Source organism: Scheffersomyces xylosifermentans, assembly GCF_036884685.1.
Source record: "Scheffersomyces xylosifermentans strain CBS 12540 chromosome Unknown RJT20scaffold_6, whole genome shotgun sequence".
Lineage (NCBI taxonomy): Eukaryota > Fungi > Ascomycota > Pichiomycetes > Serinales > Debaryomycetaceae > Scheffersomyces > Scheffersomyces xylosifermentans.
The window spans coordinates 36943-63373 of record NW_027042944.1 but is presented as its reverse complement, the minus strand read 5'-3'; the positions used below and the strand labels follow the sequence as shown (position 1 = coordinate 63373).

General features: G+C 39.4%; 9 protein-coding genes across 9 annotated transcripts; 4 read left to right on the top strand and 5 right to left on the bottom strand. All coding sequences in view use genetic code 12, as the record gives it.

Annotated features, from left to right (window-relative positions):
* Positions 1-847: 847 nt before the first annotated feature.
* RJT20DRAFT_97800 (uncharacterized protein) lies at positions 848-2968 on the top strand (the record flags this gene model as incomplete). The annotated part of the gene is made up of 1 exon (XM_064921692.1): positions 848-2968. The coding sequence occupies one exon, from the start codon at positions 848-850 to the stop codon at positions 2966-2968; it is 2121 nt and encodes a 706-aa protein (XP_064772866.1).
* Positions 2969-2989: 21 nt separating this feature from the next.
* Positions 2990-6633, bottom strand: RJT20DRAFT_51992 (ATP-dependent 3'-5' DNA helicase). The gene has a single exon (XM_064920496.1). It carries the CDS (start codon positions 6605-6607, stop codon positions 3011-3013), a length of 3597 nt encoding a protein of 1198 aa, XP_064772865.1. The 5' UTR covers positions 6608-6633; the 3' UTR covers positions 2990-3010.
* Positions 6634-7083: 450 nt separating this feature from the next.
* Positions 7084-8228, bottom strand: RJT20DRAFT_629 (uncharacterized protein; the record flags this gene model as incomplete). Its single annotated transcript, XM_064921005.1, has 2 exons — positions 7084-8159; positions 8201-8228. The coding sequence occupies 2 exons, from the start codon at positions 8226-8228 to the stop codon at positions 7084-7086; spliced, it is 1104 nt and encodes a 367-aa protein (XP_064772864.1).
* A 1183-nt stretch (positions 8229-9411) lies between these two features.
* RJT20DRAFT_129363 (17-beta-hydroxysteroid dehydrogenase-like protein) lies at positions 9412-11157 on the top strand. The gene has a single exon (XM_064917480.1). The coding sequence runs from the start codon at positions 9575-9577 to the stop codon at positions 11087-11089; it is 1515 nt and encodes a 504-aa protein (XP_064772863.1). The 5' UTR covers positions 9412-9574; the 3' UTR covers positions 11090-11157.
* A 639-nt stretch (positions 11158-11796) lies between these two features.
* DOA4 (ubiquitin-specific protease) lies at positions 11797-14717 on the top strand. Its single transcript, XM_064917479.1, has one exon. It carries the CDS (start codon positions 11887-11889, stop codon positions 14674-14676), a length of 2790 nt encoding a protein of 929 aa, XP_064772862.1. The 5' UTR covers positions 11797-11886; the 3' UTR covers positions 14677-14717.
* Positions 14718-15798, bottom strand: OCA6 (protein-tyrosine-phosphatase). Its single transcript, XM_064917478.1, has one exon. The coding sequence runs from the start codon at positions 15492-15494 to the stop codon at positions 14775-14777; it is 720 nt and encodes a 239-aa protein (XP_064772861.1). The 5' UTR covers positions 15495-15798; the 3' UTR covers positions 14718-14774.
* Positions 15792-18138, bottom strand: LCB2 (serine C-palmitoyltransferase). The gene has a single exon (XM_064920493.1). It carries the CDS (start codon positions 17674-17676, stop codon positions 15943-15945), a length of 1734 nt encoding a protein of 577 aa, XP_064772860.1. The 5' UTR covers positions 17677-18138; the 3' UTR covers positions 15792-15942.
* Positions 18139-19166: 1028 nt separating this feature from the next.
* Positions 19167-21410, bottom strand: MODF (Modfp). The gene has a single exon (XM_064920494.1). It carries the CDS (start codon positions 21141-21143, stop codon positions 19518-19520), a length of 1626 nt encoding a protein of 541 aa, XP_064772859.1. The 5' UTR covers positions 21144-21410; the 3' UTR covers positions 19167-19517.
* A 962-nt stretch (positions 21411-22372) lies between these two features.
* On the top strand, positions 22373-23762 carry DOS2 (Dos2p). The gene has a single exon (XM_064920492.1). The coding sequence runs from the start codon at positions 22525-22527 to the stop codon at positions 23530-23532; it is 1008 nt and encodes a 335-aa protein (XP_064772858.1). The 5' UTR covers positions 22373-22524; the 3' UTR covers positions 23533-23762.
* Positions 23763-26431: the final 2669 nt, after the last annotated feature.

Genomic DNA, 26431 nt, shown 5'->3' with positions numbered 1-26431 from the left:
CACTTTACCATTAACATCTCCTTTAACACTACAAAAATATGACAGAGAAGAGTTAGTTTTTCGCAGCCCTCACAAATAAAAAAGCTAACAATTCTTCCGTGCTGCTCCACTATTTCCGTGTATTTTTGACAGGTGAACCGTCAGAGCCGATCTGGAATGTCGCATTTGTGGTTATTTGTGGGCATTTGTGAGCATTTGTGAGCGTAGGTAGATAGAAGAAGGAGACTGTGGGAGTGAGAGAGTAAGAGGAAGGAGAGAAGGAGAGAGCAGAGTGAGTGAGAGAGCAAAGTCGAGTGGGAGAGCGAAGTCAAGTGACAGAGCGAACTCAAGTGACAGAGCAAAATAGAGTGACATATTTACATTAGATGGAGTGTCGATAATATAATGTAATGCAGTTATATATCCATATATCTATATATCTACATATCTACATATCTATATATCTATATATCTTTACTATACGTAATAAATAGATAACATAAACTACCGAATCACATCTTTTTATCACAACATTTCTTTCATCTTTCATCTCACATCAGCCAGATCAGATCAGATCAGATCAATTCAGATCAGATCACCTCCATAACTACACTCTTCCGATCTCTCCACTTCTACTCATTCCTAATTCGGCCTCCTCCATAAACCCAAGCCTTTTTCTTTTCCTTCCTCTACACTATGAACAATGTCTCGTCAAACGAATCTCCAAATCAAAAAATGTCGCATCACCAAATCAGACTCTCCAAATGTTTTTGGCTGCCGATTTGTCTATGACGATAAACTAGTGGCAGTCAATTCATACATAAACCCCCATTTCCCACCCCAATCGGCTACTCAGCAATCTGCCATAATGAGTGACGGTAAATACTTTGCTAAATCCAAGTCCGTAGAGCTTCGCGCCGAATTGGAACAGGCATTGAAGAAGTCCAAACCGCAGCCTCGAATCAAGATCGTTCTTCGTAAAGTCATCGCTAACATCATCCTTAATAACAATGAATTGGCCAATTTGATGCCGGAAATCACCAATTTGTTGACAATTGATGATCTAGAAATTCGTAAATTGTGTTTCCACTATTTCACGAACTACGCTCATATTAATCCCCAAGGCGCTACAGAGGCATTGCCCATATTCGCCCGGTTCAAAGATGACGTTTCTCCAGTTGTCAGAGCATTGACATTAAGGACGATTTCGTCTATATCCAATAAAGATTATGTAGACTTGACAGTACATGCAGTAAGAGTGGGACTCAAAGATTCAGATCCACATGTGAGGAAAACAGCAGCTTATGCGGTGTCTCGATTATACCAACACGACCCAAAAAAGACGGAAGCACAGGGTCTCATAGATGATCTTAATGAACTATTATATGATAAGACGCAGGTAGTCGTTTCAAATGCATTGGCATCGCTTAGCTACGTTACGGAACATAGTAAAGCACTCTCCTTGACCATTGACAAGGCCCATTCAATGGCTTTAATCTCACACTTGAGTACCACAAACGAATGGTGTCAGATATACATTCTCAATTCACTTATGTCTTACGTTCCCCAAACTTCCGAAGAGGCACTAGACCTTATAGATGCAACTATCCCATCGTTGCAGCACGAAAATTCTTCAGTAGTTTTAAATGCCATCAAAGTTATTGTCTACTACAGTCACTACGTTAGAAATCCCGAGCTTGTAATGCCTACACTTCCTAACAGGTTAGGAACTTCGTTAGTATCGTTGTTGGCCAAGCCATCCGAAATCCAATTTTTAGTTCTAAGAAACGTTATCTTACTTTTATTAGGAAACAAAGATTTGGTCCATTTTGATGTTGAGATGTTCTTCTGTCGTTACGACGACCCTATATATGTTAAAGATACCAAGTTGGAAATCATCTATCTTTTAGCAAACGAGCAGAATGTGCTTGTCGTATTGAAGGAATTGGAGGAATATGCAACAGAGGTGGATGTCTCGATGGCAAGAAAAGCAATCAGAGCTTTTGGTAACTTAGCAGTAAAGCTTGACAATGCCGCCGACGAATGTGTATCAGTTATTTGTGATTTGATTTCCAATGGAATTTCTTACATTGTTCAGGAATCAGCAATAGTTCTCAAAAATATATTGAGAAAGTATCCAGGAAGATTCAATTTTGCAGTCAACGAAATAACGAAACACTACAAAGTCATCGATGAACCTGACGCAAAAACAGCCATGATCTGGATCTTGGGTCAGTATTGTGAGAAGATAGAAAAATCGGAACAAATTTTGGAAGATCTTATTTCTAACTTTAAGGATGATCCAATTGAAGTTCAGTATGCCACGCTTACTGCAGCTACGAAGTTATATTTGAAAATACCCGAAAAGGGTGAAAAACTTGTTCTTCAAGTGCTAAAGTGGGCCACCGAAGAGGTAGATAACCCAGATATAAGAGACAGGGGATTCATATATTGGAGACTCTTGTCTTCAGAGGATGCCAGTGGTCAAAACGGGGTGTTCCAAGAGAATACTAAACAAATTATTTTGATGCCAACTCCATTGATTTCAGCAGACAATGACAATATAGATCCGAAGATTCTAGAGGAACTTGAACTTAATATCGGAACTTTAGCCTCCATATACTTAAAACCAGTCGATCACGTCTTCCGTCTCGCTAAGAGAAAGCAGTTGGTAAACAGCCCAGCATTACAGAGGAAGGCACCTAGGCCAATCACACTGTCTTCAGCTAGAGATTCTACACCAGAAGTTACTCACTCCCCTCAGGTCAATCAAAATCCAACATATGGAACCTTCTCACCTTCTGATAATTTGCACCAAAAACATGATTCTGGAAGATCAAGCAGAAATTCAAATCTTTCTAGGAAAAAGTCATTCGATTCATCGGCTTCTAGTAACGAAGAAGGCGGAAGTAGAAAGAACAGTTTTGCCAAGATGCTATCTAAAAAAGCATCTCAGCTAGCACAAGGAAGGAAGGGGTCTAAAAGTTAAAAAGCATTTAAATAGAGACAGTCAATATATTTTGAACTCCTACTAAAGTATTTCATCATCTTCTTTTTTGATTTCTGTAACGGTCTCTTCGTTCTTGTCTATAGCGTCACTTTCTCTTTTAATTATTGGTCTTAATTTTCTTCTGGCTTTTCGTACCTTCACAATTTCTACATCTTTTGAAAATTTAACAGCAGTCTTACTGTTCTCTATAGTCTCTATCATAGCATCTGGCAAATTAAGCTCTGGCCCATCTGGTAACTGGTCTTTGATTTCATTCAAGTCAAGTTGCAAAAGCGAAGCCAAGATTAAGATTGCTGCCGGTTTAGACATTACGGCCAGACGCTCCTTGCAAAAATTGCCAGTTACACATTGTGGACAACCCCACAAGCATTCGCAGTCTCTCACTTTCTCATAGGTAGTGACTAATAATTCATCAAAATATTCAAATGCCTTGGCTGACATGCCAGAACCTTTCTCCCCTCCTTTTGAATCATAGAAGATTAGCCTTGCTGGCCTCTTCCTTCTGGTTTCTCTTTTGGAAAATTCTTTTTCAGGAGCTTTGCATTCAGTTACTAGTTCCGCATCTCCAAGACTGGAATTAAATCTTGTAGTCGTAGGTTCAGCAGCTGCCCCATTGATAAACAACGGCAAAAAGTTCATAATTGCATGTTGAGCTGCATGGATTCCAGCCGCAATTGATAGTTGTTTATTCTTGATAACTTCCAAGACATCAGTTGGAATGTCGACCCAGAACCCTTTTGATAGTAGCATCACTGGCGGATTCTTAACTTCGACAGCTTCAAGAATCTCTCCTCTTCTGTTGAGTTTAAAGAATCCGAATACGACAATAGTACTTTTTATTTTACCGAAAAAAACAGGAATATCGGACGGTGCAACTAAGTTGGGAGGATAAAGCTGCTTTATATACTCAACTTCCATGGGATCGATATCAGTAAAATCTCTTTGCAGAGTCGTCCAGTCCACGTTGACACGTTCAACCTTTGCAAATTTACCTTCGGGATTGAATTCACGTACGAGGTAGGGAAATCCTTGGTGTAGAAAGATTCCTCCTTCATAAAGTGTAAAGCTTGTCCTCAGAGCCTCCACTTCCTCAATGACCACATTGCGACCATTCGTAATATCAACTACTGCAAAAGAAGCATCTTCAATAGCTCTAATTGTGACGTGGTCAGGTGGCCATGGCAAGTATTTGGGCGAAGTGCGATACAAACCTGTTGTATCTTGGTAAAGCTTCGATTTGCATAATTTTACAAATGCATTTTCTAACTGAAATGATCCATTAGGAGCAAACCATTTCATGTCTTCTTGAAGATCTATTGGATGCTCAAAGGCCGCGCATTGCAAATGTTGTTCTAATAACAATTGATAGGATCCCATATCCAAAAGACCAGCTACACAGAGGTCCTCATAGGAGTTCTTGTCTTTAAGTTCCTCAACATGATTTAAGTAGTATTGATCTAAAGGAGATGGGCCAGCAACATAAATAGCCAAACTACCTCTCGAATTCCTACCTCGTCCTGCTCTACCAAACTGTTGATGTAGGTGCAGCTTCAGGATTGGAAAGCCACACGTAATGACCACATCCAAATCGGACAAATCAATACCTAATTCTAAAGCATTGGTGGCTACAATAGCTCTCAATTGACCAGTGAACATCTTTTGTTCTATTGTTCTTCTGTCCTCCTTTGAATAACCACCTCTATATGACATAATATCGCTTTCGTTCAAAAATTGGTTAGCAGTGTATTCAGGAGATTTGAGAATATTCCTTACTTCCTTTATTAACAATTCACAGATTGCTCTTATTGGACAGAAGACAATTACCTTAATATTGTGTAATTTCGATAGAAGTTGCATCAATATTCTAGCCAGCTCTGTAATGGGACTTACTCTAGGTGTTAATATAGAATTAATGGAACTTTCAACCATGGTAGAGGATTTAATTCTTTTTTGAGTTATGCCCTTCTTATTCATCAATGCTGGGGGGTTCCAAACAATTAACTTTCTCTCTGAAGACGGACTTCCATCATTAGAAATATGGATAACTTCATCATGTTTGGGGATCGCACAAACAGCTCTAAAATGAGATTCAGGGTTTTGAATTGTTGCTGAGCATGAAATGAAATTTATACTACTATCAACATTCTTCATTTTCGAGCAAATCCGCAATAACCTGCTCATAACATAGCTCACTTGAATTCCAAATGTGCCCTTATACACGTGTAGTTCATCCATGACAATAAACTTCAATCCCCTTAGAAACTCCATCCAGCCACTTTCGTCTGAATAGCCAAGATGATTAGGCAAGATAGATGCATGAATCGTATCAGGGTTCGTAAATACAATATCAGCAAAGGATCGAATGGCTGCTCTTGATTTTGTGGGGGTATCACCATCATACGTATCGACGATAATTCGCCTCTTGCTGTTTGATGGAAGATACAGAATGAATTCTTCCAAATGTCGCTTTTGATCCTGAGCTAATGCTTTAGTGGGAAAGATAAAGAAGGCAGTTGTAGACCGTTTTTTCTGCCCATTTGTTATATCCCATAGTATGTTATTAAGCACTGGAATTTGGTAAATCATTGATTTGCCCGACGCAGTGGCAGTACTTACAATGACGTGTTTGCCTACTATATCTTTCTGCAAAAGCACTTCCAACGCGTCAGCTTGATGCGAATATAAGTCATCGGTAATAGATATACCCTTGTAGTGTTGCAAGGCTATTTCTAATTCTGGATGGATACTGTACGACTCAGAATCAAGAAAACTCAATTGTTTACGTATGGCTTCTTGCTTTGGAGTCAAAGTTGAGACATGTTCCATTTGGCCCTGGTAAAAGGGCTCTTCTTTCAAAATAGAAATCATAGATTCCAATGTAGAATTACCTGATGCTTCTATTCCCTTTTCGCTCCTCTTAAGCAAATCGACAGGATCATTCAACTCTGGTGGTTTGGGAATAAGAGGCTCGAATTTAGATTTCAACACTCTCATTGGAACATCATTTGAAACGTCTTCTTCTGAAAAACTGCCTATATATTGACCCAACATCCCTTTGAACTTCTCGTTTCTGCTCTTGATCATTCTGGTTAGTTGAATTTGACTCAATGGCTCCAACCCTAGCTTATTGCTGCGAAAGAAGAATTCGCTATTAGGATCCTGATTCTCGGTTTTCCTTCTTTTACCGCCCTTCACAGCAGCTCCAATGCCATGCATACGGGTATCCTGGAAGTCAAAAACAAGGACTTGCTTGGATTCAGTCAATTCGTGGCCATTAGCAACCTGTTCAAAAGCATCATCCATGGAACTGGCCTGGGACTGTTTATATCCACGTTGCTTTGTATACTGCACCTTTTCTGTCAACGAGAGCAAGAGCTGATTTTCGTCTACATAGCTAAAATAAACATCATTAACGGGGAAAAGACCGTGAATAATGGCCAAATCGAGTTCGGTAATATCCGAGTTGAGCTTTTTTAGCAAATCAAACGTAGGTATAGTACTTCTTGAATGAGACGATAAGAAGGTCAAATGAGTATTAATTTGCGTAAAAACGCGATATAACCGCTGGAAGGACTCCAGAAATTCACTTACCTTATACTCCACATCACCCTCCGCCATTTCAACATCGTCAAGCTGAATTCCTTTAGAAAGAAGTGAAATATAAACCTCTTTATAAAGCGTCACTTTCAGTGCCTTCCCCCTGAGAATTGGTTGTAAAATGTCGCACGTCGTGGCTGCGATTATCAGGGGAAGCAGACATTTGCAGCTATTGTGGTTATATAACGGACTATATAGAGTGGGGTTCTATAGTTATGAAAGGTGGATGGGTTACTTGTTTATGAGTCTTGTATTGATTGAATTTATAGGATTATGTTAAATTGTATTCTAAATAGGAGGAATGAACCAAGATGTAAAATAAAGGGTTAAATATGATCTAATAAAGAATATACTTGGAAGAAGTACAATAACTGTGTCATAGTTAAGTTTGATTTAATTCGTCACTTGTTAAACAGTGGAAATGATCATCTGAGAAATCAGATCACATTAAACATTGATAGAGTCTTCCACTTGTAGTTCGCAACCAATCCAGGGCTCTAGTCCTCTTCTCTTCTATCTTTTCTGTTTTTTCTCTTAGATTTGAATCCCTTCTGTTCACGAAATCCAGCGTATTTTCGAAGCTTCTCAAATACATTTGTAAGTTCAAGAACCGGCTGAGATGTATCCTTTTTGTATTCTTGATATACGGCATTAAGTACCCGACCAAGTTCATGGACATTTGATTCATTCTGCTCATGTACATAGGCGCAATACACCTGAAACTCATGTGCTATCATAGCTTCGAAAAACCGGATGATCCTGGGACTAGTTGTTGAGACTATGGCTGTATGAATACCTACGATATCATGAGTATTATTGACCTTGTGTAACTCATTCAATTTTGGAAGATATTCAATAATAGCTTCGGCTTGATACACATCATACCTTTCAACGTAATCGAAAATGTTTTTCATAAACGTATCTGTCCCACGACTAGTATCTTTATAACGTCTTTCTTGCAGCAAAGCGTACAGAGCCTTGTCATACAAAACAACTTCAATTCGCTCAGCTGCAATTCCATAGAAGAGGCATTTGCTACGTAGATCGTAGCCATCTAAGAACAACCCTAGAGAACTCTGTCCGATCTCGAAATTATTCAAAACAATCTCCTTGAAGCATGGTATTCTTCCGTTAATTCTATGGAATTGGACTTTTTTTTGGGGTACATTAAATGTAGTCAACCGAGGCAAATCTTCAAGTTCGGCTAACTGAGGTCCTAGGATGTTTTTAACGTCATTATAGATCTGGGACGTGGAAATACGACTACCCTCTCCAAACAAGGACTCTGGAGAGATGATAGTCCTCGCCAGTTCTCTATCGGATTCTGATGTAATCAGAGGAGTTGTAATATTCAGGTCACTGACTCCATATGATAACCCAGTCATTGGCGGAAGCTCCAACCCCTTGTCGACGTATCTGGTTGAAGTTCCTTGCTCGTCCAGTTGGTTGCTTAAGGACTTAATGAAGGATAACAGCTTGAAAGCATCTAATAGTTCACTAAAATTTTCTTTAGTGGCATTTAAGTCTTGGGTTAATTCATCAATCTTCTGGTTAAATTCGGCTCTTGGACAAACTCGGACGATTCAATATATGATGCATTCGGTTTTACCAGACTCTGGGTTTGAGCATCTGAAGATGTCATTGTGAAGAATTGAAAAGAAAGTAGAATTGAAAAGTTAGTTTCAAGGAGGTAATGAAATACCAATACACAAGTGCCTACCAAAATTAGATAAATACAAGAAAGTTATTACACTTTCTTCTTAATATAAAGCTTCTCATTACTACCGATGAACACGGCTACCGTGGACTTTAGATTCCTGTGTAGCTGAAAAATTAGGCTTCTATTATTGGTGACAGCTATGGGCTAGCAGATAAAGGTATTCCGTCAGGATTTCAGTGAAGTCGAGAGGATAATGGGATATCTTGATGGTCCTTCTATCAATTCGGGTATCTGTAAGAAGAGAAATTTCTTAGTATATGTAATTGTTTGATATAAGAAAAAGTCGCTTATATAAATTCATTTGTATATGGCAATTAGTATCAGGAATTATGTTCATGGTTCATGGGGTTCATATATTATGCATCTTTTGCTTTTACCAAATGTGATAGTTTAAACATTTGTTTGAAAATAGATCCTTCATTGAAGAGGTTGGTTTCAACACCTTGGTTTAATGATCTGATCCGGCCTTAATAAAGAATACAATCCCCGCGTGTAGTAGTCTACGCTCTCATCACATTGATTCTCCCTTGATCCTGTGTCTTGACTTCCATCAATTAAGGCACAGAATGTGTGAATGCTTAACGGAAGTGGTCATTGAAGACTTCTTTTTACTTCAGATTGTGTGAATCTGTTTGGTGATGCATATGCGATTTTTACGTTATTCGTTCATTATCTTTGCTCTTTGTTCTTATTTCTTGTTTATTCTATTCTTTTCTTCTTTTCTTCTTTCTGTCTTCTCTGCATTTATATTGTCTTCTGTGCATAACAGAGGATGAAAAGCTCCGTTTTTTTATAAAAAGAAGTAATAACCAATTTCATCCAAACCATGCTGCTAACTTCAAATATTAATTGCTGAGAGAATCAACTTCTTCATATATATATATATATATATATATATATATATACTTATAATTACCATCGTTATGCTCTTTACAGTATCTCTCACCCAGCACATACTTACAACAGTAACTGCAAATCCAGCTTCTCCACAGTAGTGTCTATAAGTGGTTATCTATTGCTCCTGTATCTTAACTCTTAACACCTTATCCAACCGAAACACGTGATTAAATTATACCTGCACGTATACCCATCGGTAGCAAATCGGGACCCATTTCAGTTAGCAACTTTAAGGCTATGTATATGTTGCTGTTTTTAAGTTGCTTGTTATAAATAGCGGTCAATTCTATAGGTAAGCGAACAGATCGAGAAAATAAACAATTTGATCGAAACTGCGATTCAATTGCTCGAAAATCTGACAATTTGACCCTATGTTCGATAAGCTTAAACTCAAGTCCAAGTCCTCCAACTTGACGGCAGCAAGCCCCGCTGCAACTCCAGGAAAACCACCTTCCAAGAAGCAAATCTACCAGTCGAGGAAGAATTTCGGAGTGAACATTGGAGCTTGCTTTGTCTTGGAAAAATGGATCTTTCACGAGTTGTTCCCCGATGGGGCCGAGTGTGAGCTTGATGTTGTCGAGGGGCTAGTGAAAAGTAAGGGTAATGATGGTGCAAGAGAAGCATTCGAGAAATACTGGTCTGATTTCTTGACTGATGACGACTGGAAATGGCTCAAAGATAACGAAGTTACGTCAATTAGAGTTCCCCTTGGATACTGGGATATTGGAGGTGGTAACTACACCAAAGGAACCAAGTTTGAAAAGTATGGCTCCACAGTGTACGCCAATGCCTGGAAAGTGTTCAAGGAGAAATTCGTTGAGCGGGCCAGGGACAATGAAATTTCAGTCTTAGTAGATATCCATGGTTTACCAGGTGGTGCAAATGGTTCCGACCATAGTGGAGAAAAGTCCGGGGGAGAAGCAAAATTCTGGAGTAGTCAAGATGCACAATTGACGGTGCTAAACATGCTTGCCTTCATTGCTGATGACTTGAAAAACTATGAAAATATTGCTGGTTTACAGATTGTGAACGAGGCAGAGTTTGCAGATGAGCCTGCAAAGAAGCAATCAACATATTACGCTGCTGCAATCAATCTGATCAGAGAAAAAGACAGCTCCATCCCAATCGTCATATCTGATGGATGGTGGGCTGATCAATGGGCAAGGTGGGTTCAAAGTAACCAGCTGGGCAACAAGTCTCTTGGTGTAGTAATTGATCACCACTGTTACCGCTGCTTCTCAGACGATGACAAGAAAAAAGCTCCACCAAAGATTATTGATGATTTGCAAAATGATCTTTTGACCAATCTTACTGACAACGGTAAAGGTGTTGATTTTATGGTTGGAGAATATTCTTGTGTACTTGATGGAGCTTCGTGGGACAGAGATAATGCTAACAGAAAGAGAGATCAATTGGTTATCGATTATGGTAATCGTCAAGTGGAATTAATCAACGAAAGAGCAGGTTTTGGTCTGTACTTCTGGACATACAAGTTCCAGTCTGGAAATGGTGGTGAGTGGGATTTCAAGACAATGATTGGGAAAGGTGCAATCAAGCACCCCAAGTCTATCAAAGGAAAGGAATTACCGGATAAATCCAAATTTGATGAGAAGCTTAACAATGTCTTCGAGGCACATAAAAAGTACTGGGATAACGAAAACCCAAAGGAGAAGTATGAACATGATCGCTATAAGGAAGGTTTCACTACAGCCTGGGCTGATGCTTCTGAGTTTGCTAAGTTTAATGGCTCGGTATTAGGTAGAAAGGAGGCATGGAAGAGTGCAAGATTAGAAGAGCATATCAAAGCAAGAGGCTCTCTGAGACATTTGTGGGAGTGGGAGCAAGGATTTGACGCTGGTTTGAACGAATTCTTGAATTTTTTCTAAGTAAATGATAGTCGGTGTGCGTTTTTCATCTGTGTTTGTAATGTATGGCATTTTACTTGTAGTTCTCCATCCATTTGTAGAAAATTAGTTGTCAAAGAGATGGCGAAATCAAGAGATCATGAGGAAGTAATTGGCTGCAATTTTTGGGCAACTTCTGGGTTGAGCATGCTGCTGAACGCTAAGAGCTCCAATTTGAAAATTCTTTCTATATATTAACAGTAGTATTCCGTGTAGAGGATTATTCAATGGGAGAAAATGTTAAAAATGTACCTGGAATTCTTGGTTATAAAAAGAGTTTCCAGTGTTTTAGTTCAGAAATCTTCAAAAAAATACAACCTCTTCCTAATTGAACTGCCTACTTAAGAGTGTATCACAGAGGTAGACAAACAAGGAATTGTTTCCTTCACTTTCCGCTTATTTGCAACTACAGTACTCTTCGAAAACCCCACTACCTGTGACCGTCTTTACTAGATACCCCCACCCCACCTTCATCCCAAATCACAATCCTCCTTCTTCTTTCCCTCTCCTGCAAATGCCTACAAATGCTCTCCTACAAATGTCGGTTTGCAGCATCTTTTCCATCACACATCCTCATAATGTCGCCAACACACGACGACATTTCTTGATAAAAGACCAGACCCCATATACAGTTCCCATATAAACCCCCATTTTCCTGACCAAATCAGGTTTGAAGGCAACGTTTATGAGTAACTGATGTTGTTTCTTTCATAACAAAAGTGAATATATTGAATAAAAGAGACCATAGAGTCTTATAAAATCATAGGTAACGGTCCACAATGACAGAAGAACCTGTTCATTTCAAAGCGCCGGCAGAACTTGACTCGGTGAGTAATACTCTCTTAAGAGAGCTTGTGTCAGCCGCTTCTAGTATCTCCAAACTTATTAAGCACCAGGTGGTTCTCCTTGAGTTGTACAGCCACGAGGCGAAAAAGTTAGAAAGAATAGGCTATTGTGATTACGAGCTAGCTTATGTTTGTTACACATTGGCGTCGTTGCTTCATACGTCCTCAGAAAGACTCTTATCGGAAAAGACTGAGGACTTCATCCGGTCTATTAAACAAGCGTTGGTTAAGAAGAAGGAAAGTTTCGAGACGATTAAATCGTTTTTAGAACACAAAGAAAGAGCCGGGTTTAGCAGCTCCGCTTCTCTTGCAAGCAGTTCATCGAATTTGGCGTCAAATGGAAGCGCCAAGACTGGAGATCCTCTCCTCGACCGTTTTAACAGTTTGAAAGTGAGCTCTGTAAGCCCCCAAGGAACTGGTCACTCCATTAGCAGCAATGTAAATTCAGTTGTAGTTGATTCATTCAAGTTCAAGGAGGCAATAACTGCTCCAGAATTACATCTGTTGATCCAGAATGGGGCATCTTCAAAGGCCAAAGTCCTTTTAATAGACTTTAGAGCGTCTAAAGACTTCAACCACAACCACATTAAGCATACAGATGTTGTGAACATCGAACCATCGCATATAACAGCAATTCAAAATCTGAGCAAGGGATTCCAAGCTTCAACCGATCAGGACCTAGAGGAACGTTTGAAGCTTCACTTACCACAGGATCAATTTCTGCACTTCCAAAATAGATACAAGTACGACTTGGTTGTGATCTACAATCTTAAGTATGGTCCAAACATCGATCCATTGCACAGGTTCAGTTATCTTAAAGATATCTTATTGAATGAAGACTCGAGTAGCCTTCCCACGAATAATCCTTTCAACAATCTTGTAGAGTTAATCATGTTTAAGAACAAGTACATTAGTTCAAAACTTAAGAGACACCCTTGCTATTTGACTGGTGGTGTTTTCAATTGGCATCAATTACTTGGTGACAACAGCATTACTCGCACCCAACCCGCTCAGGTCTTGACTAGACCTGAAGCAAGCTTATCGAAGGGTAGTCCAAATTCTTCTAGAAGAAGTAGTTATGTGCACAATCCCGGAGAAGGAAACAGCAATAACACTAGTGCTATACGATCTTCATCACCATACTTAAAGAACTTTGGCGAGTACTTGTCTACTGCGAAATCTACCGACGAAACTCCTATTTCCAATTCATTCACCCCTTTGATGCCTATTGGAAGTACACATTCAAAGTATATACCCGCACCACCAATGAAATCAAATTCTTCACAAGGCACATACAGAAACGGCATACTGGAGAGCTCAACGTCTACAATCACCTCACCCCCACAACAACAACCACCAGTAGTTAAACGGACGCTATCTATTAGTAATAGAAGTAATAGTGTTTCATCTGTTTCGTCACATCCATCACAAGTAGTTTCAAATGGTTCTCTTTCTCACACTCCTAAAAGTCTGGCAACGAAGCAACCTCAAAGTAAATTCCTTGATCTGTATGTCACTGGACTTGTTAATATGGGAAATACTTGTTATATGAACTGTGTCCTTCAGTGTTTAGCAGCAACCCCACAGCTTACTAAATTCTTCTTCCCAGAAATATCAGACTCAGCATCGGTATCTAACACTAGTGGTTTGCAATCATATAGGCAACATATTAATGTTAACAACAAATTAGGATCTAAGGGTATACTTACGACGAATTTTGTGACATTACTCGCTAACATGTTTAATAACAACGGGTCATCTTTTTGTCCTACCAATTTCAAGAAAGTTATGGGGTCTTTGTCCCCTGGGGGGCAATTTGCTACATTTGATCAACAAGATTGCATTGAGTTTCTCAATTTTATTCTTGATGGTTTACATGAAGATTTGAACCAGATGGTTATCGCCAATGCTGAGGAAAAGAAAGCTATTACTGAGCTTACACCCGAGCAAGAGAGAACAAGAGAAGTATTACCAGTGCGTTTGGCGTCTACAATTGAATGGGAGCGTTATTTGAAGCTAAATTTCTCAATCATTGTAGATTACTTCCAGGGGCAATACTTGTCACAGTTGCGGTGTTTGGAATGTGGATTGAGCTCCACAACATACAATGCTTTTTCGATTTTGTCATTGCCAATTCCAGAAAAACTTGGATATTCTTCCAGTCAGAGTGTTCTGTTGAACGACTGTCTTCAAGAATTCACTGCAACAGAATTATTAGACGACAATAATAAGTGGCATTGTCCTAGATGTAAGAAATTCACGAAGCTGACGAAGAAGATCACCATTACACGTTTGCCACAGGTTCTCATTATTCACTTCAAAAGGTTTAGAATGACCCCAACGGGCTACTTTAATAAGTTGGACACATTCGTGAAGTATCCTGTCAATGAAACTCTTGATTTGACATCATACTGGCCAAAAGTTGGAACAAGTGTCAACTCAAATATTAAAGAGAGCGAGCTTGTTCCAAAGGAAAAGGAAGAACAGATCTTGGCTACGTTACCCACTAGAAACCAGCAGCCTGCATTTAGATACAAACTTTATGGTGTTGCCAATCATTTTGGTAACTTGACCACTGGTCACTACACTTCATATGTTCATAAAGAAAATGATAAGAAAAGCAAGGGTTGGTGTTACTTTGATGATGCCAAGATCACTTACAACTGCAAGGAAAGTCAAGTATTAAACAAAAACGCTTATTGCTTGTTCTACCAGCGTATATAAAACACACTATAGACATTTTTAATGAGAGCATGCTTACGATGACCATGAATGTAGAATGTGATTTCCTACTAAAAATACTGTGCATATTCTTTACCTATCTAACAATCCATGATTTGCATTCGTGAGCTTTCTACCGGCGAATTGCTCGTTGTGGAGGTCGTTTCAGTCACTCGTATTCTAGGGTGATTCCCTATGACGCCTTTGCTCATTCCTACCCAGAGCCAATCTGCCTTATCCTCTGTGTTTATATTTATTTCCCCCTTGAATCCCTCCACAAAACTTCTATCATTGACGGTTATATTGGTAGTGAAGTTGATGAACTCGTTGAAAATCGAGATAGAAGACCAGAATTGCAATTTTCGGAGGCATGCAATCAACAAACTCGTCACTTGCCCGCCATTGAGACAATGAACATACACCGGAGTGTATTCATTATGGATCATGAAGTTGAGGGCATTCAATACGTTTGAATAGCCCATCGGCACACCTCTTTTCTTTCCCTTTCCGGATTGGGCGCATTCCACATGGATCAATGTGATATTGTTCTCTTGTGCAAATTCGTATAGTATTGGGTCCGACTCGTGTGTTATAGGGTTTGGTGTAAGTGATATAATAGTCTTGAGTTGTAGAGTCTTAAGAAATGTGAGGTTTACTTCTCTCGGATAAGCACCACGGTAGAGATTTTTTTGCACCGTATTGAACCGTAACGGCGGCGTATAAGGATCTGGAACAATATTCTCCATATTATGAACAATAGGACTATACTTTGCTATATAAAAGCGTGACTTTTCACCAGAAGAAACACCTAAAAACACCATTTTAACAGTGAAAGATTAAGAAATCACCGATTTTGATACTGGAGACTATGTACAGGTCTGTTAACTATGGAGAAGTGAAAGTATTATATACACTACGTATAGAAAGGGTATAGACAGAAGATATCATAGTAGAGATGGTATAAATATGATGGTGGAAGGAGGACAGCTGTCGGTAAGAGTCATTAGGGATGTAGTTTTGAACCAGATAAGTAAGTGGTAAAAAAAATTATTATAAATGGCAAAGAAGAAACAATGATAGCTCATAGAATGTTTGAAGTAAAAGAGATCTACCACGATTACTATGATTCTAACATGAACTGTGTATTTTGTGTATATAATGGCATTATAAATAGTTATTAGTGAAATTAGATTGGGAATTAATGAAATTAGGGAATGAAGGAAAACAATATGAGTTTATGAGTCTTATGTACAATACCAGCTCAATCATTCAATCAAGCTTTTCACCTGAATCCTGGGAATCCAGCGAGAAAGTGTAACCCAACTTTGGTTGTTTGCAGTCAAGGACATTAGAAGCAAGAACGTCTTCAATAGACCATCTTGGTGGAACACCAGCAATTTTAGAGCCTCCAGCGATACCACTGCTGAATTTAAGGTAAATCATGTCTCCAACAACGCTGAATTGCTTTAACACATAATCTAAGTCTTCCTTGGTTAAGGCAGCAGAGACACATAATCTAGCTCTTCCGGAAATTAATGGTGTAGCTGGATAACTGACAATCACGACGGCAATCTTACTAGAGTACAACATTCTCGAAATAGAAGGCATCTTAGCTGGCAAGAACAACAAAACTGGGATCACAGGAGAGTCGTCAGCACCGTAAACAATGAAACCGAGCTTCTTTAATCCAAGTCTTAAGTAACGAGAGTTGAATGCGATTCTCTTCAATCTCTCTTCACCCTCACCAGGATTTAAGGAGCCATTGATGACCTTTAAAGAAGAAACAATTTGTCCCAAAACTGGAGGAGGAACACCTTCAGAGTAAGCCTGGGTAATATAATTGACTCTCAATTTCTCAATCAATGCCTTGTCACCAGCAATGTAACCACCAGTAGCACCGAAAGATTTAGTAAAGGTACCCATCAACAAATCAACTCTTGCTGGATCAAGGGAGAAGTAGTCACATATACCCTTACCGTGTGGTCCTAAAGCACCGATAGAGTGAGCTTCATCGACAAATAAGTAACACTTGTACTTATCCTTGATTTCAACTAATTTAGGCAAGTTACATAAGTTACCTTCCATAGAGTATAAACCTTCGACAGCAATGATGATTTTCTTCCAAGGACGGTGAGTCTTTGGTTGTCCTTGAGCAATTTGGTTTCTGATCAACTTTTCTAAGTCCTTCATATCATTGTGCTTAAAAACCTTAACAGAGGCACCTGACAATCTAATACCAAAACGAATGGATGCATGGTTCAACTCATCACTGATTACCAAGGTTTTTGCATCAGCAAGAGAAGAGAATAAGTTAGCATTGGTACCATAACCTTGGGATACAATGATAGCATCTTCCTTTCCGACAAATTCTGCGATCACTCTCTCACACTCTTGATGTAAGTCAGTAGTTCCTGCAATTGATCTTGGGGAGCAACAAGAAGTACCGCGCTCGTCTACACACTTTAAAGCAAAATCAGTACATACACCTTGAGATTGTGCAAATCCCAAGTAGTTGTAAGATGACAAGTTCAAACACTCGTTGGAGGTACCATCGTAGAGATACCCGACTTTACCTTCTCTGACACGGTTGAAACACTTGATATAACGTCCAGGGGCGCCATGGATTGGTCTGGCAAAACAATCATCGATTCTGAGCTTTAAACGACGGACATAGAAACTTTCAAATCCGTCTTCCCATGGAGCATAGCCATCTTTCTCCACCAAATCTTGGTAGTCGCGGGGTTTGAAGATTTTACCAAAGAAGTCACGGATGTGACCTATTATGATCAAAATAAGATAACTTATGTAAGTAGCGATGTAAATGATGTAAGGAGGTTCGTCATCTATTGGGGTGGGTAAGGCTTCACCAACAGGATGTCTCGATTCGTAAAGATAGTTTTTTGAAGTCAACTTTCCGTATTCCAATTCGCTTAAGATTTCAGCGGGCCTGTGGTCTTCTGGTGCGTTGGGGATTTCCGTAGTATATGTGGTGGTTCTAGACATGGTTGAAAATGGTGGTATTCAGAAGATGGACAAAATGAAGAAATTAGTAATTATTAATGAATGAACACTAACAGCAATAGTAATAAGCGATGATTATTCGAATATTCCGGCTGAAGCACGGCAAGTTCAAGCTATGCAAAGGATGTGAGATGAAGCAAACTTGGACTTTCTAGGGTTTCTATAACTAAAAGACAGCAGATTGGCAGCAATGTCAATAGCTGGGAGCTGGCGGGTGAATTGTATGTAACGATGAATAAAGTGAAAACACAACGAAGGGTCGACTTTTTTGCCGAAATGACTACAACAGTATATCCACACGAATAGATATATCAAGTAGCAGGGCCAAAAACAGGGAATTTACTACTCAAAATACCAGTTTTCTGGTTGGATCTGATGTGAAAGTGACGAGTCACTACTAAACAGCTAGCAGCAGTACTAATCAACAAACGGTAAACACGGGAACAGGATCTCACTAAAACAATCGTTCTCAACAGGACTCGTTCGATGCCAATTACCCTATATAAAAACTACTGTGGATCAACTACTTCGGACCTATCAATGCTCCACTACGTTGCCACGTCTTAGTAATGTAATGAATGCCAAACTGTTTGTAAAAACCGTTCTTCAACTTTTTTACGTTTTTGTCGTCCTCGTTTTTTTTCGTCCCTCGAAAATCCCAAAACCGCTGGCGTTGTTGATGTTTGTGGTGTGAGTATTGCGGCACGGGTGCGACGGGTGTTTTTCGTGGGTGGGTTGGACAAGTGTTGGTGGCTGTCCGGAATGGGTAGGGTGCAGAGATGGCAGTGTTCTAAAAGGGGAAAGCTTGGGCCTGAAAGAAGGAAGTGGGAGCAAGGAGGGTACGGGAAGACATGTTTGGGTGAAAAATGGAGTCTCCGGAGAAAATTGGCAGTATTGTAATAGTATTACACAGCAGTTAGCAGACCAGATGACGAGTACCAAATGCTATAGGCCGTGGCCGTGGCATGGTTGCTGAACTCGCTGTCGGTATATACAATGGAAATAGGAGAAGAGCCGACGGAACTGCCGGTTATAAGTTGCGGCACGGATGTATCCCAGAAATCGCGCGTTTGTTGCACAAACCAGACTAAGAAATTCCAAATTTGGCGAGGTTTTCTCATTAAGCGCCAGAAGAACCCTTTTCGTAAGGACCCCTATTAGAGATGGAAGTTGGCATTCGGATCTCTTTTGGGATAGGAGATGTGGCTGGAAATGGTCGTCATGTCATCGCTGTTTCTTATGCATATCTGGATCTTAATTTTTTTTGTATTTGATATGATCCTATATGACAACAACCCACTGGGACACGTCTAAGCTGTAGTTCGAATAATAGGGGTAACGGAATATTCGATGCGAGTAGCCTCGAGAAGACATCCATGCCGCCACATTATTATTTTATATGCAGTGAATGAGGGTTTGTTCGTAAAAGAAATAAAAGATTGCAAAAAGTGGATGATACACAAAAGCGGAGTTATATAGTGGAAAGAGGTATAGCATTGGGAATTGGTTTGGATATATGGGGAAACGGTGGAAAGAGGACTATGATAGATGCAGAAAAGGTACTTAGAGAGCGTCTTTGTGAAGAGATACAAACAGAAAGGAAATTAAAAATTTGAAGGAGTGGTTTATCCTAGACTTATATTAGGATATGACTTAGAACTGGAGGTTCCTATTTGCAGCCTCATACTATGTACCAATGGTGTATATATGTTTGCTATAGTCTATAAAGCATAGTGGAATGTCCTACTATTTGTTTCCAATGTCTTCTACCTGAGCTCGTATTGGAATGTGAACTCTAATGCTTTTATTTTCCTGAGAGTTTCCTATGTGTACTTAAAGATACCATAGTTTCTATCCTTGTCACCATACAATTTCAACAAATAATCGCATTTTGGAACCTCCCAATCAATATGTCCAATTGCCAAAACCGTAGTATCTTTAAGTTCTTTTTCAATGACATCATGGCACCTTATCATGATACTCTCGTCATCCATACAAGAAAATGCTTCATCTAAGATAAGTAAGTGGGGGTTCTTCACAATAGCTCTCAAGAAAAGGGTCAACTTTTGGTCCGTGATAGAGAGATCGGTAAATTTAGTGTTTCCGCACGCTTCCAATCTGTCACTGAACAAGCTGAGTATTTTGGTTCCAAATTCTCCAAGGTCCTCTTCTTTTCCCTTAAACATGAAGTTGGAATTTCCAACGTCCTTAACCAAACCATTGAGAATGATTTGCTTCATTGTTTGAGTGTGCTGAGGAACTAAAGCATGTAATTCTGGAGATGAAATACCAATTCTGTTATTCACGTCAAAGAAAGTGACACCGTTTCCCGTTTTGCGCTCAACGCCATTGATTCTTAAAACGGATTTCCAAGATTGTGGGTGATCAGCTGTTATGATAGAAAGAAGGGTTGTCTTTCCAGTTCCGTTATCACCAAGAATCCTCCATTTAGTTCCTCTAGGGATTTTCCAGTTGAAATTGCTGAATATAGTCAATCCCTTGTATGCCACTGAAGCGCCGTGAAATTCAATATGAGGAGGAACTGACAATCCTTCCATCAACTTGTCATTATCAATCTCTACGGGATTCTGATGCTTTAAGTGGCGATTCTGATGATCTGAGTGCACGTTGTCAATTGCCTTCGTCACCTCATGTAATTGAGGGAGTGTTGTTTCTTTGTCTCCGCTTAATTTCAACCCACTCTCGTCAACATAAGCAATACTGTCTATCCACTTAGGAATCTGATCTTGTACTCTCAATCCCAAAACAATACTAGTCCCCAAATCTTTGCTGACTCTTTCCAAAGAGTTTGAAACTAATTCCGTAGCCCTTGGATCCAAGCCTAAGAATGGATCATCGATTATCAACAATGTAGGCTGCGAAACAAGGGATTTAGCTATTCTTGCTCTTCTTAATTGACCATTACTCAAGCTATTAATCCACTTATGTGAAAGGTGATCCAAATTGAACAATTGAAGGAGAGTATCCACATATTCTGAAGTAATGTCACCTGTATCTTTGTTGTAATTGTTGGCGCCAGTAATGTAATTTTTCACAGAGTTAACGTCGTCTGTCATTTCCAACACCCCTTTGTAAGCATAGGTCTCATATCTTGCTGACAAGTGAACTCTATCTAGTCCAGAGTTCTCTTTGAAGTTTAAGAATTGAATTTTCAGGTATTGGAAGTTTTCAGAGAGAAATGGATAACTTCGAGATAGTGGTGGTACTGGCAAGTACTTTCCCGAAACCATACTGAGGAATTGGGACTTTGCGGGGCCAGAAACCGACCAAAAGGACGGCTTGTTGGAGTTATTTGGCTCGTATATCTCAAAACTGCCAATTGGCTGGGAGAATATCGAAGGCGAGCTGGTACCAGTATCTCTCTTGAAAAGAGCATTTTTTATACGAAGAAGACAGGCTTCTTGTAGAAGTAACTTCGAAGGTTTCATTATTGCTTAAAAGTTGTCTGAACAAAATTTTACGAATACTTGATTTACCAGAATATCCAATTGTACTTAGGCTACATACAAACCTCAACTTCAATACTCACCCTCAAGAAACAACGAAGGAAGCCATTACCAATAATATATCTTTGGCAACTGATGAATTTTGCAATGAGTCTTTCACCCGATTACCAATATCCGGTTTCCGACTTTTGGTGACATCTCGATCCGGGGCGCACCAACGGAGCGATTATGTTAACTATGGGGAAGAGAGGGAGAGGATGAATGGAGGAGGTAGGCCATTCTTTAGTTTTCATTGAGTTGGGACATTAAACGGTAGTATTGTATACATTTCCAGTAATATAATGATTTCGCCGAAAAGTAAGTATGTAGTATATTTTTCATGCCTTTGCCCAGAAGATTGGATACTTAACGGGCTCTGTGTGATTGATTCCTTCTAATTAACTATGTACATACAAAAATTTAACGAAAGACGGGCCCAGTTTTTTGTTCCCTGCAGTCGCATAGTAACAGCATAACATGTCGTGTAAAGATAACTTCCCAGCGATTACCATAAAGATCAACAACTCCATAGTTAATAAGAGATATGGCATGACACGGCTTCGCTCCATGATCGAGATAAGGGACCCCGGTATTCAGGTTAAGAGGTATTTTCTTTGTTTAATTGGGATTAGCGTCATCTCTCAAAGACTCTCATCTCGAAGGCTCTCATCTCCCAGACTCTCATGTAAAGTCCTCTCAAAGACTTTCACTCATCATATCCCAAATCACAGTCGTCTCTTTCTGTAGAAGTACATTTCTGGAGCCATCTGCATCTTTTCACTCCCACTCTCCCATTCAATTATTCACTCACTCACTCACTCAGTTCACCTAATTAATCTCTCTACTTCTTCATACTTCACAACACCGCAGCCGCACAGCTGCAAAAATGCCTGGCTCTTATTTTTATTATGCGACAGTACGTGTAAAAGCCGTCTCCTTAACCCTCCATAAACTCTCTATTAGTCCTCTGAAATCTCCCACCTCTATCGACTCACATATTCTACCATCTCAAATAAACCATTACAGCTCCAAGTATAGCTTTAATAAACGACCACCCACCACCACCACCACCACCTCCCACATTCCAAGAAATACACCCTCCATGCAACCACTCACCATAATCTCCTCACACTACAAATCCCACCATACAAAACCATTAGACCAGTCAAGCTGCACACACATCACACCCATTCCTGAGAAACACCCTAACCGCAGTAATACATCCCCTACCAGACACCACAATCTCCAGAAAATTTACTGATTAAACAAGTTATCTATTAGTTGTCTTTTAGAGAAGTAGTCAATTCGTAACATTTAACACAACATGGAGTTTGCAGACCCAGTCGTTGCTCAGGAAGAATTGCCTAAGAAACCCGAGGACGCCCCTACGGACGTTCAAACCGAAGAAAAGGTCCAGAAACTCGAGTCTGAAATCGATAGAGCGTACACTCTTGTAGAGTCAAAGTTCCAGGACTTATGGGCCAGTGCTTCCAAAAACACCACCGATTTACAAGAAAAATACAAGTTGGATGAAGTCAAGCAGCTGTTGTTGACCCAATTGAACTCGGCCAAAGAAAGCTTGAGCGCTAACAACACGTTGAATGTATCAGAGAACTTAGCATCCATTGAAGAGCAATTGAAGAAAGTCAAATTGCCCGAAGTCAAAGTGGACTTAAAAAACTTACAAAGTCAAGCAAACAGTGCTTTGGATACACTCGATTCGAAATTGGAGATTGTCGAGCAACAAGCTGGAAAAATTGCCTCTTCGTTTGCTTCTTTCTTCACCAATATCATCGCAGTAGCACCAGAGACTCCAGAAACTAATGAGAAAGAAACCTTATTCTCCAGCCCGGGCATAAACAACCACGAGAATTACGGAAACTCTCGTTATGAGAACGATTTGTACAAATTGCACACTACAGAGTCATACTATGTGAGCCCAGACTTGGACGACAAAGATGGTGAAAAGTACGATGCTGACACACAAACCAAAGAAATAGCGGAGTTGTTAGAGAAATACCCTACCACATTGACGAAGTTAATGAATGAGATAGTTCCTGTGAAGGTTTCGTACAACTTGTTCTGGTACAGATACTTTAAGAATTCTGACAAGTTGAAGGAGTCCGAGAAGAAGAGAAAGGAATTGTTGATGAGAAAGGAGAATTCACAGAACACCAACAATGGAGACGACGAGGAGGAGTTCACTTGGGATGATGACGAGGAAGAAGAAGAGGCCGTTGATGTTGCAGCAGAAGAGAAGGCCAAGGATGCAAAGGCCAGTTCTAAGACCACCAAAGATGAGGATGAAGATAAGGATGGAGACTGGGAATAGAGATGACAATCTCTATTTTACGTGCACGAGTGTTATTTATGCCCCAATTTAAATAACTAATAAACAAAGAAATAATAAGCGAATGAGACTCATTGTGATGTAGCATGAGGAGGATTTTAAATATAGTTACCTTGAGTGTTTGGGTAAAGCCTATTGTCAATGAATTAAATAATTTGGAGAAGAACTGCAATGAGGTTTAATTTAGCAATTGAAAGTGAATAAACATTCATATTTGAATGCTATCCTTTCAAATAGTAGAAGGAATAACGCAGGAATTGAAAGGAAATAAGCATTCGTATTTGAATTATATCCTTTCACATAATAAAACTAATAATTTCAACCCGAATAATACTTACTAGCTGTCATGTGTTTTAAGAACATTCGTGTTATAGTACGATCCCACCGTTACAAGTCTTAAAACAAGGAAACTGCTTATCAGAATGTGCATGCCTTACGACAGATGATTCACTATTTGAAGTTCTTACAAATTATCAAATTCGTATTTCTCTTTATGGCTTATCTCCATCACCATGACCGTTTTCCTCAACGGAGAAACAACATCGATACCGAAATGGAAATGGAACGGTGTACATTGTTCCTCATTGTTCCTCCAATTCTTAAAATAGAAACCTATTGGTAACGTCAATAAGAATCTCGTACTTTCAAGTTGACGAGGACCAGAGAGGATGTACGGCTGAGAGTAGAAATGAATTACATAATTTTGCAGCTCTTTCGACACACAAGAAACATCGTCTGGTGAATTATGGAGAAAGATCGTGGTGAATTGTGGAGAAAGATCGTTATCGGGTAGAGTGGTCGTCTCGGACTTCCTCGCTATTCAATATTACTGTGTAATATGTGTAATATGTGATATATCTTGCCATGACAATGGCTGCAACTTTGTAGTTGAATTTCTTGGTGTGGGGTCATATTCAACATATTGAATGTCATAACTTTTTTATTATATGCCCATAGTATATGCCCATAGTATAGGAAGACGGTAATTGTCGTATATGCTTCAGTCGATGACCATACGATCACCATATATACATTATTGTGATTTCTTACTGCTTGAAGACATGAGTTAAAGCCTTGAGCTCGGGTTGGGTTAGTTACTTGGCCGAAATTTTGCAGCAAGATTCAAAGTGTTGGAAGGCTTTTGCCGTTTATGGTATTTGGTCTTCTTCTTGTCAAAGACGGTAAATGAGCAAAATAGCAACAGTGGTCGGTATGGTAGGGTATTCTGTTCCAGTAATTTCTTGTCTTATGTGGCGTTCATTCTTCTACTGGTGCATGCCATGGGTGGACTTGTCTTGTGGACTGTCTTGTTGCCAAAATACAGTGATTAGATGATGGAAACGTTGTTAATGGAGCCACACGGATGCACATACTACCACCGTTACGAACACTCGTACAAGCTACATGAGCACTGGGGATTCAAGCAACTTAGGGAGATTGTTCTTCCCGGGTCGTAACCTGGAGATTCTGGTGGTATCACTAGCAACTTAAGAGAAAGTACGAGATCAACTACGGGAGTTACGAAGTCAATATCTACCGAGAGCTCGTATCATGGTATTTACCATTTGGAATTGGACTTACAATAGTTACAACAGAGCTGTATTTTAGAGTGATTCGCTTTCTGGTTGGAATGTTGGTACACAAGCAATTAAGTGACTTCTTGAATTGGTAAGATCTGTTTGCTGGACTTAGTCTCTTGGGAGCAAAGTGAGCTACATCGAGGGCAGTCGATGGAAGAGTCTACATAACCATGGAGTGATTGGTACTGGCTTGACTAAAATAGATAGAGATGCATTTCATTCAAATCAAGTTATACGTAAATCGTGGTAGGTGATACCAGCCAAGGAGGAATGTTACAATAATACACTATGAATTGCATTGAATTCCAGATATTGCATTGAATTCCAGATATTTCGTATAGCAACTCAAAGCAGCTGTGATAAAGTTTAGTTTATCATGGGTTTTCTTATAGAATACATGTAATGTAACTAACCATGTCTTGGAATCATGAAACGGCATGGAAGAAGGAGCTGCCTTTTGTAAAAGATACACTATTTTGCGGCAATTTATAAACACATTTGTTTGATAAGTTGATGCCGTTTGGGAAAGCAAGTCTAATGGTCAATGGTATTGTTGTTCACTCTGTTTCCTCTTCTCTCTTCACTCTTCCCATACCACACCTCCCGTACCATGCACTGATTGGTACACCTGCTCTCCATTCCAATGCCAATGCAGCACAAGCTTTCGATATTATTAGGATCACAATCGGATAGGGACTATCGGTGCGGTATTATTATCATTGGAGGAAGGATTATTATATGTGATGTCATTGCCATTGTGTTGATCGTATTATTTGGATTGTATTATATGGGATGTGTGTATATTATTGTATGTGATGTTATGTATGTGATATTATGTATGTGGTATTATTGTACATGGTATGTTGTATGTTGTATGTTGTAAGTATTTTATATTATATGACCCTATGTTATATTATATTATATGTTATATATTATATCACACATTAAATTATAATATATTATATATTATATTACATCACTTACTAGTTATATATATATATATATCACATATTACATCTCTATTCACAGTAATGTTGCTCCATACTCTCTTGAAACTGCTTCTATTGTTTATTGTCGACTTCTTCCATTGTTTCTCCATGCTCCATGCTCCTTCTCCCTTGTCCCCACCAATAGATAAACACCGAAGCTACCTATTTGCTTGGTGCCTTTCTTTAGTGCCTGCTTTAGTGTTAATATAGTATCCTATCCATTCTACGTAGACTATTGACAGTACTGTATTACCCATTTTATCAGTACTCATACTTCGTAATTCATAATTCATACGTCATAATTCATACTTC